The 16,406-nt window shown below is 44.6% G+C and overlaps 1 protein-coding gene across 1 annotated transcript; it reads left to right on the top strand.

The window, feature by feature from the left end:
- The first annotated feature begins 6,550 nt into the window (after positions 1-6,550).
- Positions 6,551-10,891, top strand: LOC141133813 (E3 ubiquitin-protein ligase TRIM39-like). Its single transcript, XM_073623372.1, has one exon. The coding sequence runs from the start codon at positions 6,566-6,568 to the stop codon at positions 8,216-8,218; it is 1,653 nt and encodes a 550-aa protein (XP_073479473.1). The 5' UTR covers positions 6,551-6,565; the 3' UTR covers positions 8,219-10,891.
- The last annotated feature ends 5,515 nt before the right edge of the window (positions 10,892-16,406 follow it).

The raw sequence follows: 16,406 nt of genomic DNA, 5'->3' as shown, positions 1-16,406 counted from the left end.
ATGGCCTTCCCAGAAACATTATCGTGAAACCCTATTTCTTCTCCATAAAGGAGGAGGTGATGAGAAGATCTAGGGGCTCAGAAAATCTCAAATTGATGGGACACAGGATCCAGATTTTTGCAGATTTGTCACTATACACAGTGCAAAAAAGGCGCTCTCTCAAACCGCTACTTCAACTGCTGCTGGAAAAAGAGATCACATATCGTTGGTCCTTCCCCCTTCGATTAAACTTTTCCTACAGGAACAAAAATTACGGCTTCTCTTCATTCGCCGAGGGAGAACGTCTGCTCCTGCAACTGGGTTTGATCTCCCAGGACCCTTATTCCTCACAGACGAACAGGAGCTCCTCTTCATCCACAAAAAGGCCTCCACCAGCAAGCCCGCTGCAACCCACCTGGCTTAAACAGAGCTCCAAACGCTTTAAGAAAAATCTTCCCCCGTGATGTGCTGTCCTCTTTTTGGATCAGGGATCTGATCCGGAACTCCCCCTTGGACATTTTCGGTTCAACGGTGACCTCCCCGGGATTTACTTTTGCGCCTCCTGCAACAATGCCACATGACAGTCGGCCTTATTCCTTTACAGCAGTTTCCATTCTTCCCATCTCGGATATCATAGGCCTAGCAACAGCCGACCCTGTGAAATTACAGGGATGGGGCAGGGGCGGGAGGGGGCCTCTCAACTTATATATATCTCATCTGGACAGTACTCAGAAAAGATAGGTATTTTCAACCTCTGGTGCTTGTTGGACCCTCCTCTCACTGGTTGATCCTGAAGTTGTTCTTACCTTGGTATTTTCAATATTCTTGACCACATTTTAGTGACCGAATGGGCCTGCTGACCCCCCTAATCAGATTCCACTGCTCCGCTACTGGAACTTTTGGCCCAGGTGGTGCAGTGCAATCCTATTTCACACATGTTTTATTCTCATTAGTTATACGGTTTTATAGGTGGCGGGGCTGTAGTGGACCTAGTGCACCTCCAGTTGAAACCAGAGGCACTGATCGTGCATTTGGTTTCTAGTCCGGTAGTCCCTCTGAATCGACCCCGGCCCTCTCAGGTAAAAGGGTAAGGCATGGCCAGTCCATCCTACCCTTGGGTAAGGGAGGGGTCTGGGGACCCCTGTATTATTACTCTCTGTTCTTGTTACATGTATGACAGTTTAATGGATCAGATTTCAGTAACTTGCCTACTCCCTCTAATACTCTCTCTCACCCCTCTCCTTTCTTTCTCTCCCTCTCATCACATGAGCACTTCCAGGTTCCGCATTCGCTTCTGGCCTTTCCGCCCAGGTCTTTGGTTCCCGGCAAGCTTATTCCTAGGGATACTTGAGGCTCTCTCCTCCACATGTACAGGTAAGACCTTTCTCATAAGCATGACCTTACAACACTCAAATAATGACTGACCTCCCTAAAGTCCCTCCCACCCTCAAAATTTTATCACATAATACACAGGGACTGAACTCCCCCGTCAAAAGAAGGAAACTGTTTCAACTCTACCATTCTATGCACACGGACATTCTCTTTTTACAGGAGACCCATTTCCCCATATCATACCAACCCACATTTCTCCATCGCAACTTTCCCCAATTCTTCATATCCTCCGCACCCAACAAAACAAAAGGGGTGGCAATATGTTTTGCCAAACATATCAATCTCTCTCAACCTTAGATGATTATAGACCCTCTGAGACGCTTTATACTAGTATCGGGGAACATAGATGGTGAACAATACACCTTTGTATCCTATTACTCTCCTAATAGAGGTCAAAGGGCTTTTTTTGAATCCATACTACACAAACTCCGCCCTCACCTTAAGGGCACAACTATTATTGGTGGGGATTCCAATATAGCTTTTGACTTCTCCTTGGACAAGTCTGGAGCTGGGATACCGAAATCCAAACGCCCTACTAGACAGAGCGTTAAAGTAGCTAAGTTACTACATGAGGCGGGATTGGTAGATGCCTGGAGGGAAACTAACCCTCGCTCTAAGGATTATACGCATTTCTCAGCACACCATAACTCCTATGCCAGGTTAGACCACATCGTTACACATGCCACTATGATCCCTTTGGTCGTACAGTCACGGATTATGGACTCCCCTCTATCGGACCACTCAGTGGTCACTCTAATCCTCCACAGACCATCAGGACATAGGGAGCGCAATTGTTGGCACCTGCAGGAATCGATTCTTAACGATCCCATACAGGCCACTATCATAGAGAAATTTATTAAGGAATACTTCAGCCTAAACACCATGACTGACGTCTCCCCATCCACAGTATGGGCTGCTCATATAGCGATGATCAGGGGGAAACTAATGCAATTATCAGCTACACTAAAAGCGGAACACAAAAGTGACACGATCAAATTAACAGCAAACTTTCGATCTCTCACAAAAGCCCACAAACTAAATCCCACTTCGGAATCTCTGGCTCACTTGGATAAGGCTCGGGCCCTTCTCAACCTGAACCTAACGACAGCTGCTGAAAAGCATCTCAGGTGGACAGGGGTGCGTTTCTACTCCCAGAGAGATAAGATAGGGTTGAAATTAGCGGTAAAACTTAGTCCTAAACCTCGCCAACTGGCATTCCCCAAAATTAAGTTAAACTCAGGTGACCTGACCCAGAACCCTACCAAGATTATGGAAGCCTTCCAACAGTTCTATTCGGAACTATATAGATCTCAACATCACCCTTCAGGTCAATCACAAGGAGGTTTCCTTGACTCCTCGCCTTTACCTTCCTTGACTTCAGATCATAGGGATCTACTTGAAAGCCCCTTTTCGGTCACTGAGGTTCTGGATACAATTACTTCCTTGAAAGTCGGCTCTTCTCCTGGACCTGACGGGTTCTCCACCGGGTATTATAAAAAATTTGGGGAAACATTGGCCCCACATCCCACAAAGTTTTTCAATTTTCTTAGGGAAGGTTCCCCATTGGGGGCAGACTTAAATGCAGCATATATTTTGGCGATTCCCAAAACAGGGAAAGACCCAAGCGAAGTTGGAAATTATAGGCCTATATCCTTAATTAACAACGACATCAAGATTATAACCAAGATATTAGCCAATAGATTAGCAAGTTTTATCCCCTCATATATCCATAGAGATCAGGTAGGTTTTATACCTGGGAGGCAAGGCCCAGATCAGATTAGAAGGACAATAGACGTTATCTCCCTCCTTAAATCTAGCTGGGACGGAGGCTCCCCCCAATCGGGTTTTATTCTCTCTATCGACCTACACAAGGCGTTCGATTCAATTGAATGGAACTATCTTTCAGAGATCCTTAGAAGATGGAACTTTGGCCCCTATTTCCTAAACATAATCAACTCTATGTACTCCAATCCATCTGCCCAAGTGAGGTTAATGGGAAGATATTCGGCCTCCTTTCCAATTGGGAGGGGCACCAGGCAGGGCTGTCCCCTCTCACCCCTTCTCTTTGCGATGGCCATATAAACTTTGGCCATAGCAATTAGAACAAATCCCGATATCAGAGGTGTGGCGTACGGGGACCAGCAGCACAAATGCGCACTTTATGCAGACGATCTCTTGCTATTTATAACCTCACCTCTAATAACCACTCCGATTATTTACGGGGTTCTGAACTCATTCAGCAAAATCTTGGGCTTAAAGGTCTACATGTCTAAATCATTTGCCTTAAACATCACTGTTCATTCTGACATGGTGACACAACTAACTAACAACTTTGAGTTTTCCTGGGCCCCCACGACTATCCCCTATCTAGGGATTAATTTAAGCCCAGATATAAATAACCTCTTTAAAGCTAACTATCCCCCCATGATCAACAGGTGCAGGGGGGATCTCCAAAAGTGGTCGAGATGTGGTCTGTCCTGGCTGGGAAAAGTCCACGCTGTAAAGTTGACTCTCCTTCCCCGTCTTTTATACCTGTTCCACTCTCTATCAATCCCGCTTCCGAGGAATGTTCTTCGCAAATTCCAATCAGAGATTACACGCTTTGTCTGGGGCAATAAGGGTTATAGATGCCCATCCAAAATACTTCATCGCCTTAAGTCACAGGGAGGTTTAGGCCTTCCGGACCTCTGGGGCTACTTTCATTATCGCAAATATCAATCATTTTCACTAAGGGCCCGAAGCCCGTGTGGCTCTCAATGGAAAGGTGGGCTACACCCCTCAATACCATTGATTTTCTCCTTTGGTGTGACCCTAAACAAAGACCTGCCATAATGGCCCCCACAGTTTCTCACTCTATTGCACTATGCACTCAATTATTTAAACACCCCTCCCTTATATCACCACTCAAACCTTTATCCCACATATTCCATAATGCTAAATTTCCACCAGGAATGAACATCCAAGCATTCCGATGGTGGACTGGCAAAGGCCTTTACCGGATAGGACATTTGCTTTCCCCAGACGTCCCTCTTACCCTGTCTTATTGTAAGCGTAAACTAGAAATGCCTGACACGGAACAGTTCAGATTTACACAAATCTCCCACTTCTTAAACCCTATTTGGATCACCAAACCTGAACCTCCCTCAATAACTCCTTATGAACACTGGTGCTCTAACTTTTCGGAACAAAAGGGAGGAATCTCCTTGATTTATACCGCACTACAGACAAATCTGGAAAAGCCATCCTACGCAAAGACCTGGGAGGAGGACATAGGCGAAATGTGGCAGACAACAGACTGGTTCCGATCCTGGACACGCTCCTATAGAGGTATTTGTAACATCTCCCTTATAGAGGCCAGCCTAAAGGTCCTGACCAGGTGGTATTATGTCCCATCCAGATTGGCATTGATATACCCTGGGACTTCACCTCTCTGCTTTAGGGGATGTGGACTTGTGGGTACAATGCTACATACATGGTGGACTTGTCCCCCCATATGAACCTTTTGGAAGAAAATCTTCCGTACAATTGGTAAACTAATAAAGGTCTCGGTGGCCCCCAACCCACACATTGCCTTTCTTAACCACAATATACCCAATACACCTAAGCACCTACAGGTACTACCCTACTTTATTTTATTGGGTGCGAAAATCACCATAGCAAAAGCATGGAAGAGACCCACGGTTTCCTTCCAGTATTGCAAGAGAAAGGTGTCCTGGATTATGTCCCAGGAACAAATAGTAGCGAAGCTGAATGACAAAATTGGGAAGTTTAATACCGTCTGGGAACCCTGGGCCACATTCTGCAACATAACTCTCATACCGGTATTGATCCTGACACAAGTTTAGTTTCTGTTATTAACTGAACCTCACCCTACCTTTCCCCTCTTTTCTCAACCCTTTTCACACGTTTCTTATCTTTTCTTTATGGGTTTGCTCAGATCCTTCTATTCATCAGGTACAACTTGACATATACGCACCCAGAGGGGAATTCTTAAGAGAGTGTTAACCAGAGTATCCGAGGGACCCCTTCTTCTCCTCACTAGAGGTTCACTAGTTACCGCAGTTGTGAATTGGAAATGGAGGGCTCCGCTTTTATAGCCCTTCCAACCAGTTCATAACGCTCCTGGGGGAGTCGGCTGACTCGGGGCAGAACCTAAACACACCTACAGGAAGAAACCACAGGGGGGTGTGTGAGGGGTCCCTGGGTCATCCGGCGTTCATCCCCCAGAGACGAATCCCCACATCTACCTTTCCTCCCGCACAGATGGGCTCCCTCGGATAATTCCGTACAGTAAATACAGATCAACTGACTCGAATTTACCTTTCTGTCTCTTGAGATCTCCAATGGAAATCACTGAAGGTACCTTAACTGTAATATTACCCTCATGGGGTTATCCTCTGATCCTTGGGCACCGGTATAGCTCTCTGACATACAGGACTGTTCATACTTTGTTCATTGGTTTCTTTATATTAATACATCGAAATTTTTTTTTTTTTCCTTTTATTACTTTGCTTTGAACAGAGAAGTTTGCTACACTACTGAGTTAAGCTTGACTACAGGACATAACTGAGCCTCATATAGCTGCAGTGAGTTAATTTGGTAGTGACAGTTTTGCAACTATAACACTCAGTTCGGCTTATAAGTGATGTTCATAAATGTAAGATACTTTCTGTGTAACTTTTCTTACTTCATTAGAAATGTATGCAACTTCCTGTATGGTATGCAAAAATTCTAATAAAAATGATTAGAAACTAAAAATATATTTTTTCCAAAATTGTTGTTTATTTATTTTTTTATAGCTCAAAAAAAATGCAGTGGTGATCAGATACCACCAGAAGAAAGCTCTATTATATAAATGTAATTTATGTACAATGTTGCATGACCGCGCAATTATGAGTTAAAGTAACGCAGTGTTGTATCGCAAAAAATTACCTGATCATGAAGGGGGTAAATCTTCTGGAGGTCAAGTGGTTATATAACCAATTTCCTTTTAATCATGATGTAGTCATCTCCACTTTTCATGTCATTGTACTTAGTGCTCCGCATGTCTTCTCCACATCCCGTCTTTCCCTCTTTCTCTCTTCTAATGTTGGGAGGTATAATTATCATTACTACTGCAAAACTAATCTTCTCCCTTCTGTACTCTGATCTCCGTGTCCTATAATATTCATCCAGCCTCACCCTGTGTAGGAGGATGTCACCCCTCCCCCATCCACATTCCTCTCTGGTGTCAGAGACTCTCAGTTTCATTTCTCCTCCCCTGTCAGCAATGGCGTCTGGTGATCTGAGAGCTGAGCTGAAATGTTCCGTCTGTCTGAACATTTATACCGATCCTGCAATGCTGATATGTGGACATAACTTCTGCTGGGACTGTATTGATCGTGTGCTGGATACACAGGGGGGGTCTGGAGATTTCTTCTGCCCTGTATGCAGAAAAAGGTTCAGGAGTCGTCCTGCACTGCACAGGAACATAACACTACGTAACATAGCAGAGACTTTCCTGTCTGCTCACCCAGATCGGGAGGAGTCCGGGGTCTTCTGTACTTACTGTGGGGACTCTCCTGTACCTGCTGTTAGATCCTGTCTACACTGTGAGGTTTCTCTGTGTGATAAACACCTAAGAGTCCACAAAAAGTCCCCAGAACACATCTTATGTGACCCCACCTTGTCCATGGAGAGCAGGAAATGCTCCATCCATAAGGAAGTTTTGAAGTATTTTTGCACCAAAGATAACGCCTGTATCTGCGTGTCCTGCAGTTTGGCTGGAGAACATCAGGGACACCAGGTGGAGACACTGGATGAGGCTTCTGAGAAGAAGAAGGAGACACTGAGGAATGTTCTGCAGAATCTTCTGACAAAGAGAGAGGAGACGGAGGAAAGAGTCCAGAGTCTGCAGGAACACAGGAGGAAAGTAGAAGAAGAAGCAGCTGGTGACACCGAGAGAGTCACTGTCTTGTTTAGAGATCTCAGGAGACGTCTGGAAAACCTGGAAAAGAGAATCCTGAGGAACATCTCCAGGAGGGCAGAGCAGATCTCCATCTCCATCCGGGATCTGGAAATAAAGAAGGAGGAGCTGTCCAGGAAGTTGCGTCACATTGAGGAGCTGTGTAACATGACGGATCCACTGACTGTCTTACAGGAATCAGACACAGGTGACTTGTGTGATACTGAGGATGGAGATAATGAGGACAGAGAGAGACATGAGAAGCTCCTCCATGATGGAGGGGGTCTGGATGTGGCGGGGGTCTTACACACAGGTTTATCTGATATAATAAGAGAGGTATATGTATACTATATACAGGGAGCTGCAGACATATTACTGGATGGAAACACAGCTAATAATAATCTACAGATATCAGAAGACAGGAAAACTGTATCCAAGTCAGATAGGAACCAGAATCACCCAGAAACACCAGAGAGATTTCAGGATTGTTCTTTTCAGGTGATGAGCAGTCAGAGTTTCTCCTCAGGGAGACATTACTGGGAAGTGGATGTCGGGGGATCAGATATATGGAGAGTCGGGATGTGTTACCCCAGTATAGAGAGGAGAGGGGGGGAGTCAGTGATTGGAAATAATAAGAAGTCCTGGGTATTGAACAAGGATGATGATGATGATGAGTATTCAGTGGCACATGACAGTAAATGGTCCCTCTTACCCACCAGTCCCTCAAGTAACAGAGTCAGAATATATCTGGATTATGAGGCCGGGCGGATCTCCTTTTATGATCTGTGTGACCCGATCCGACATCTCCACACCTTCACCACCACCTTCACTGAGCCCCTCCATGCTGTGTTAGGTGTATGGAGAGGTGGTATAAAGATATGTGGGGGGAGGCGGGAGATGTGAGAACTCCGCAGTGGGTGGGGCTTCCTGCAAGTTTTATCTTCCATGACAATCTGACATAATACTTTCTGTGTTTTGTCACAGTATGTGACATCAGCCATCTCCTCCCCCTGCCCCTCCCCCTCTCTGCTCCTCCCCCTCCTCCTCCTTCCTACCCCTCCCCCACATGTGGTCCTTCTGTGGGGGGGCAGCCATGATCAAACATAGAGGGGGGTGGGGTCGCTGTGATGGGATAGGATGGGGTCACCTCTCCTCTCTTCCCCTCCCCCTCCATACAATCTATACTACAAAGAGATGGAAATAAATGGTACAATCGTAGAGGAAATCTATGAAGACGTCATCTAGATATTTATTACTGAAAGAAAAAAAAGTGATCAGAGAGTCAAGACTGTTTTTTAGGCAGAGTGGGTCAGGATTAGATTCCCTGTCAGCTTTTTTCTTCTATCCGGAGCTCCATTACAGAGATTTCCCCTCACTTCCTGTCCCGGTGACAACATTTATCTAGACAGGAAATGAGGGAACTCTCCAACAGGAACACCGACTGAAATAAGAATGATATGTTTAGTATAGTAAGGAAGGGGAAGGTTTAGAGCCCCTGTCAGATTTTTATATGTCTGTGTCCCTGTACAGATTTCTCTCACTCATTGTATTGTTGTCACCAGGACAGGAAGTGAGAGGAAATCTCTCTAAGGCTGGGATCACATTGCTGTGTAGATCACATGTCATGTCTGTGTGATGTGAATTCAGCCGTACAAACTGTGTGACTGAAATCACATTCACACCAAAATGGTGCCGGACCCTTTTTTTGGTCCTCACTGGAATCGGATCACATTGGGTGTCACATCTATACAATCCGATTCCTGCGCCATTTCAGCGTTTGCACTGCGATCTGTGAAGCGATCTGGGGGTGTCTTTAACTTTCCATTGAGCCCCCGCAGCGGTTCTCAGATGTCAGTGTGAACGTCCGGTGATTGAGGTGTGATGAGGGAACCCGCACAGGAATTGCACTGGTTCCCGCATCCCACAAGTCTCATCCCAGACTAAGGCTCCATTCACACGATCAGAATTTCCGGCAGAAAAAACGACGAGCCGAGAGAATTAAGGTCAATGTTTCCAAGCATGTGTATTTTTTTGCGCGTCCGAATTGCATACAAACTGAATTTCCGATAGGAACTTTTTGCAACGGGAAAATAGAGAACCTGCTCTCAATCTTTTGCTGGTGGGGATTCCGCCAGCATAAATCCGATGGAGCAAACACACGGTCGGAATTTCTGACCAAAAGCTCACATACGATTTTTGCTGGCGGAATTTCCAATCGTATGTAGGGAGCATTAGGCTCCATTCACACCTATGCAGGTTGCGTTTCAGCCTTCCATTTCGCTGTGCTTTCCACGGGTTTTTTTTTTTTTAAATTTTTTTTAGATAATTTGCTGTTTGAGCAGATTTCAAAATGCAAATTGCGGCAAAATTGCAGTAAAAACGCTGTAAAAATGCACTACATGCTTTTCTGCAGCTTCTCCATTGAAGCCTATTGTACCATAAAAAGCAAAAACCTTTTTGTGTTGAAGGCTCCATTCAGGCCAATGCATTTTTTTCATTTTTTTTAACATGGATCCCTATGGAACACGTTCACATCAATGCATTTTTGTGCCTCTGCATTTTTGAAGAGTGTCAGGGGAATTTTTTAGGCTCAATTCACATCTATGCCTGTTGCTTTAAAGTGTTTTTTCAGTGCTTTTTGTGTTTTGAACATGCGATTTTACCGCGTTTACCGTTCTTGCCGCGCTTTGTGTTTTGCGTTTTTTTTAAGCTCTTTTTATCTTGGAAAATTTGTTGTTGGGTAGAAAAATGTAAAACACAAATTGTGGCAAAAAAATGCGGTAAAATCGCACTAAATGCTACATGCTCATTTAAGGCAGTCACAGCCCCTCCCCCAGACCCACTTCTATCCCCTTTCATAGCCCCCATCAATCCATGTCAGATCCCTGAGTCCTCACCTCTGTAAGATACACAGTGGGTTATGTCGGAGCTTACACAGGACTGATGATGTCACCCCTCCATCATGTGACAGTATGTAAGTCCTGCAATTGGTCGCTCAGGTCTGATCACTGCATGTTGGGAGAACATCACATGATCCCTCAATACCCAGGAAAATGGGGACTTAGTGAGGATTTAGATGGAGGGACAACAAAGGAAAGTATAAGTGGGTGTGTATGGTTCTTGGGTCACCTATAGAATGGGCGGGGCATTTGTTCTAATGGCTCCTCCCAGTACATGAGCATTGTGTATAGTTACATTGATTATTTTATTGTGTGAAGAAATATAAATAAATAATAGAACTACAAATAAATAGAAAGAGATGAAAATCGATGGAAAAATCTCAGAGGAAACATATGAAGAAATTATCCCGAGATTTACTAATGAAATAAATAATGGGATTTATCACTAATATAATGATATCACTATAATAATGCATGATTACTAGAACTGGAATGTGTCCCCAATATAATGTGTCCCCATAGAATGGATCACAAATAGAATTCTATGTTGTCACTTTTATAATGGATCCTAATATAATGTATCATGATGGTGTATCTTATAATCGCTAGTTGTGTCCCGGTGATGAAGGAGGAATTTGGAAAGATGTTAATGTGAATAAAGTTTTTCTCAGTTGTAGATGTGAAGTGTTGGTGTTATACTTACCTGCTCTGTGTAATGGTTTTGCACAGAGCATCCCGGATCCTCCTCTTCTCGGAGTCCCTCATCGTTGCTCCTGGCCCCTCCCTACCATTGAGTGCCCCCACAGAGAGCAGCTTGCTATGGGGGCACCCGAGCCAAGCTATAGCTTCCTGTGTCCATTCAGATATGGAGCCGAAGCCCAGTCCCGCCCCCTTTCTCTCCTCATTGGCTGACTGACTTTAATTGACAGTAGCAGGAGCCAATGGCACTGCACTGCTGTCTTAGCCAATGAGGAGGGGAGTTCCGGATGGGTGAGACACTCCTGCAACATTGCTGGATCTAGAGGGACCTCAGGTAAATATTAGGGGAGATGAGGGGGGCTGCTGCACACGGAAGGCTCTTTATCTTAATGCATAGAATACAATTACTTTTCTAAATAAAATAATGCTAAATACTTTGCAACAATTTCCAAAGAGTGGCAAAACATGTTTCATAGCACAACACGTGGTATTCATTTAATGCAGTACCACACTGTATTGTCTGCAGACCTTAATCAAATGTCATCACAGAGTGTACAATACACCTCAATAGATAAAGTTACACGTTCCATAGATGAGGCAATTTATTATGAAGAAATAAAAATGACACAGCCGTATTTTAGAGACAATAGTCAGACAAATAGCACAGTGACTGGAGAGTATGTAAGCAGCTTGATTGGCAGCAATGTAAGATGGAGAGACAAGGCAAGTTTTTAAAAAAATATATAAAATAAAAATTACAGTGATTATGCTGAAATATTGCAGAGACATGCTGCAAATCATGTAAACCTTTTAAGTGGGTCTAATTTGAAGAGGGAGAGAATCAAGAAGGTTTTTTTTTAGCAAGAAATAAATATTACACTGATTATATTAAAGACATAAATAAGAAGTATTATGGGGACATGATGAACATCCTGTAAGCCTTGGTGGTAGGCCTTTTTTGAAGAAGGAGAAATGAGGCATTTTTTATCCAGAAATAAAAAATGCATTGGATCTAATCAGAGTCAAGAGGCAGAAATCCTACAGAGACACACTGCACATCATATAAGCCTTCTAGTAGGCTGCATTTTAATATCGAGAGATGAGACATTTTTACCCAGAAATAAAAGTTAGTTTGCTAGGTCAGAGACATGCTGCACATCCTGTAATCCTTTGTAGCGGGCTTCTGTAGAAAGAGAGAGACATGAGACACTTTTTTTACCCAAAAAAAGGAATTGCATTAGACTATGACAAAGACAAGAGGCAGAATTTTTACAGAGATCATCTGCCCATAACGTAAGCGTGTTTTAGTATTCCTCAATTGAATATAGGGGGGGGCACTTTTTTTACCTGAAAATAAGAATTACATTGAATTAAGTCATTTTATATTATAGAATTGGAAGAAATATGGCAGATACTGCATGTGTAATGATATATTTCCGGAAAGCCTCCTTTGATTAAATTAATCTCATGCAGATTTTAGGACAAAGAACAAAAAAAACCTGTTTATTTTTGTCCACTTTAAAAGGAAAGAATGAATATTGTACATATTGCACAGACAGTATTGCTATTTTATTTTTCTTGTCCGCATTTTATAAAGTACAGAACACGTGCATTTTTCCAGATAAAAAATAAATGCAGTATATTTCACATAGAGATTGAATAAATAACTGAATCATTCCATAGACACCATTTAAGCTACATAGTTATGTTGCATTTGGAATATAGGGACCACAGTTTCAACCTTATGCCCCGTACACACGGTCGGATTTTCCGATGGAAAATGTGTGATAGGACCTTGTTGTCGGAAATTCCGACCGTGTGTTGGCTCCATCACACATTTTCCATCGGATTTTCCGACACACAAAGTTTGAGAGCAGGAGATAAAATTTTCCGACAACAAAATCCGTTGTCGGAATTACCGATAGTGTGTAGACAAATTCGACGCACAAAGTGCCACGCATGGTCAGAATAAATAAAGAGATGAAAGCTATTGGCTACTGCCCCGTTTATAGTCCCGACGTACGTGTTTTACTTCACCGCGTTCAGAATGATCGAATTTTCCGACAACTTTGTGTGACCGTGTGTATGCAAGACAAGTTTGAGCCAACATCCGTCGGAAAAAATCCTAGGATTTTGTTGTCGGAATGTCCGATCAATGTCCGACCGTGTGTACGCCCTATTAGAGTGTTTTTTTCCCTGGAAAGAAGGTTAGCATTAAAGGGTTACTGAACCCTTGTTTTTTTTATAATAACAAACATATCATACTTACCTCCAATGTGCAGTTCATTTTGCACAGAGTGGCCCCAAACCTTGTCTTCTGGGGTTCCCCGGCGGCGCTCGCGGCTCCTCCTGGAATCTGGAAACCCCCTAGAAAAAGAGCTCTTCCAGGGGGTTACTGCCGGGTTCACTCCTGAATCCATCATTTTGCGTCCATAGACACAGAATGCCGGACTCGGCCCCGCAGCCCCAGCGCCCGCGTCATTGGATTTGATTGACAGCAGCGGGAGCCAGTGGGTGCGCTGCTATCAATCTATTCAATCAAGAGCCGAGACAACGGGCAGAGAGGTAGAGCGCGTCTCCACCGTGGGAATGAACGGGCTCAGGTGAGTAAAACGGGGGGGGGGGGCTGGGGGGCTGCTGAGTGACAGAAGTTGTTTTCACCTTAATGCATCAGTGCTGCCTTTTAGTACCCATCAGTCCTGCCTATTCGTGCCACCTATCATTGCCCATCAGTGCCACCTATCAGTACCTATCAGGCTGCATTCACACTACAGCACTTTGAATTGCAGGCAGACCTGCCACGATTTGACAGCGCTAATGTGTGAATGACAAAACACGGAACTCGCATTTGAGGTGCCATTCATTTGAACGACACCTCAAATCGCGGTGTGGATCTGCTGCTATTGTCGCACGATAAAATGTGCTGCAATCGTGGCAACCTGCATCACGGGACGCACGTCACCCCAAAGTAGCTCCTGAACTATTTTTGGGCGACATGTGTCCCGTGATGTGGGTTGCCACGATTGCAGCACGTTTTATTGTGCGATAATCACAGCAGACCCGCACCACGATTTGAGTTCCAAGTTTTGTCATTCACACATCAGCGCTGTCAAATCACGGCAGATTTGCGGCAGATCTGTCCATGATTCCAAACACTGGGTCCTCTATATGGAGAGATCTGGGGGTCAAAAAGACCCCAAATCTCTCCTTTACTTTTAAAAAAGAAGATCAAATACAAAATAATAATTTACTAACCCCCTAGACTGGAAGTGACGTCATCATGTCGCTCCGGTCCTCCAAGATCATAGAGGTGATCAGAGATGATCTGGTCTCTATTCACCTCTGTGACCAGCTGGCCACACTGTTAGATCATTTCTCATGCACGCGGGTAAAAATGATAAGCACGAGAAACACCGGTGAGTGGCGGGGTGTGTGGGGGGGATGTCTAGTCCTGCCGTTTCTGAAAGATCCAGCAGCAAATGAGCTGTTCGAACCATTTTCAGAAAGCCAGCTGTCTGAAAACAAAAACACGGGGGTTATGGCTGATAGCTTCATCCATAACGTATAAATATATATTGCGGTTGGCAACTATGGGATAGATTTATAGAATTTTCATTATTTTTTATTAGTAATGGCAGAGATACTAATAGTGGGACTGCAACATTGCAGCGGACAAATTGGAAACTGACACTTTTTGGAAACCAGTGACAATAATACAGTGATCGGTGCTAAAAATATGCACTGTCACTGTACTAATGACACTGGCTGGGAAGGGGTTAACATCAAGGGCGATCAAAGGGTTAAATGTGTTCCTAGGGAGTGCTTACTAACTGTGGGTGAGGTGGTTTAACTGTAGGAAGGCAGAGATCCATGTTCCTGCTTAGCAGAAACACAGGATCTCTACCTCCCCTTCTTACATAGGCAGATGACTGTTCTTTCTCTCTTGGGAATGATCGTCGGCTCCCAGCGAACATTGGGTCTGCCTGACCCACTGATTGGCTCCCGCTGCGTCCAATCACATCGGTAACGGGTCGCTGGAGGCGCGCATGCGCACCCCAGACCCGGAAGTGCAGAATCATGTACAGGTGAGTGAATCTGCACAGGAGAGCCGCCTTGCCGCTGTATATATACGGTATACGGTCGGCAAGAGGTTAAAGTCTATGGACACAAGTGGGATAGAAGTCGCCTTGAAGTAGTACAGGAACCTTCTCTAAAGTTGGAGTGACTACAGTGGTACTAATTAGGAGATCGCTCTCATTGACTAACATGGGATTTCACATGTCTTGGGGTCTTACAAGTCGGATCCCAAGTCACGGTAATGTGAACCGAGCCTAAAAGGAAGATGATGCCTTATCCAAAAATAATGGAAATTTGTTTACTTTAAAATCAATCCACCATCACAATATAACATGGATGATATCAGCAACTGTGCAGTTTTTAGCAACCTTGTTCTTCCTCAATATAAAGTGAAATAATCCCGAAGTGCTCCCTCTTTATAGTATTGTGGTCAGTGGTGGCCCGTCCATAAGGGGCACTGCCCCCCTAATCCATGTGTCCATCCCCCTAATCTACATTCAGGGCACCGGACGCATGGATTCCAATGTTTTTTTTTTTTTTAGAAGCACGTGATTAAAGCCTGAAGCTCTAATTGGCTTTAAAAAAGGGTGGGCTCGGGAGCACAGTGAGCCCACCCAGTTGTGTGACAATAGCGAAATAATATTCAATATGATCTTCCTGATTCTCCTTCATGCCAATCAGGAAGCCTGTCCCGATTGGCCGAAAGGAAAAGCGATCATATTGGTCACCAAAGAGGAGGAGAAGACGCAGGGGAAGCCGCCATTAAGCCGAGGAGGAGGAGACGCAGGGGAAGCCAACGAAGAGGAAGTGCTGCACGCAGCCTGGATGGGGTAAGTGTGGGGGGGGGGCTGGTGGGCTAATGATCAAGCGACGGCGGTCGGGTGTGTGACCAACCTACCAAACCGGGGGTATTGGGCAGTTTTGCCGTGCCCACCCCTCAAAATGGATCACCAGCCGCCACTGATTATGGTTGATAAAAGTGTTCCAGCGGCTGCTCACATCGGCACAGTGTGTCCCCACATGTATACATAGGAAAGAATAGAAGATAGATGTGGTGCTTTGCTAATAGTGTGCTATACTAGATAAAAAGCATAAAGTGTCTCAATGTTGCAAAGAAGAGAGTGGAAAGAGAGTGGAAAGTGAAAAAAGTGCATTTTGCGCCCAATCATGGCTCAGTATAAGCTGGTTGTTAGGGAGCAGGGTCAGGAAGCCGGCCGTGGCATACCTAACAACCGATGAGTCATCAGCTGTCAATAGGTTTCCCCCGCTGACAGCTGAATAAAGAAAATAAAATTGCCAGCAAGAAAAAAAGAAAAAAAAATGGCGTGGGGTCCCTCCCAGTCCATACCAGGCCCTCATCTAAGCATGCAGCCTAGCAGGTCAGGAAAGGGGGGATGAGTGAGCGCCCCCCCTCC

Source organism: Aquarana catesbeiana, linkage group LG03 (assembly GCF_042186555.1).
Source record: "Aquarana catesbeiana isolate 2022-GZ linkage group LG03, ASM4218655v1, whole genome shotgun sequence".
Taxonomy (NCBI): Eukaryota; Metazoa; Chordata; class Amphibia; order Anura; family Ranidae; genus Aquarana; species Aquarana catesbeiana.
Note: the sequence above shows the minus strand (reverse complement) of the source record. Positions and strands in the feature narration are given on the sequence as shown.

Bases quoted from the DNA above. Each gene is read 5' to 3' on its own strand.
- LOC141133813 (XM_073623372.1), top strand. From the start codon at position 6,566: ATGTCACCCCTCCCCCATCCACATTCCTCTCTGGTGTCAGAGACTCTC.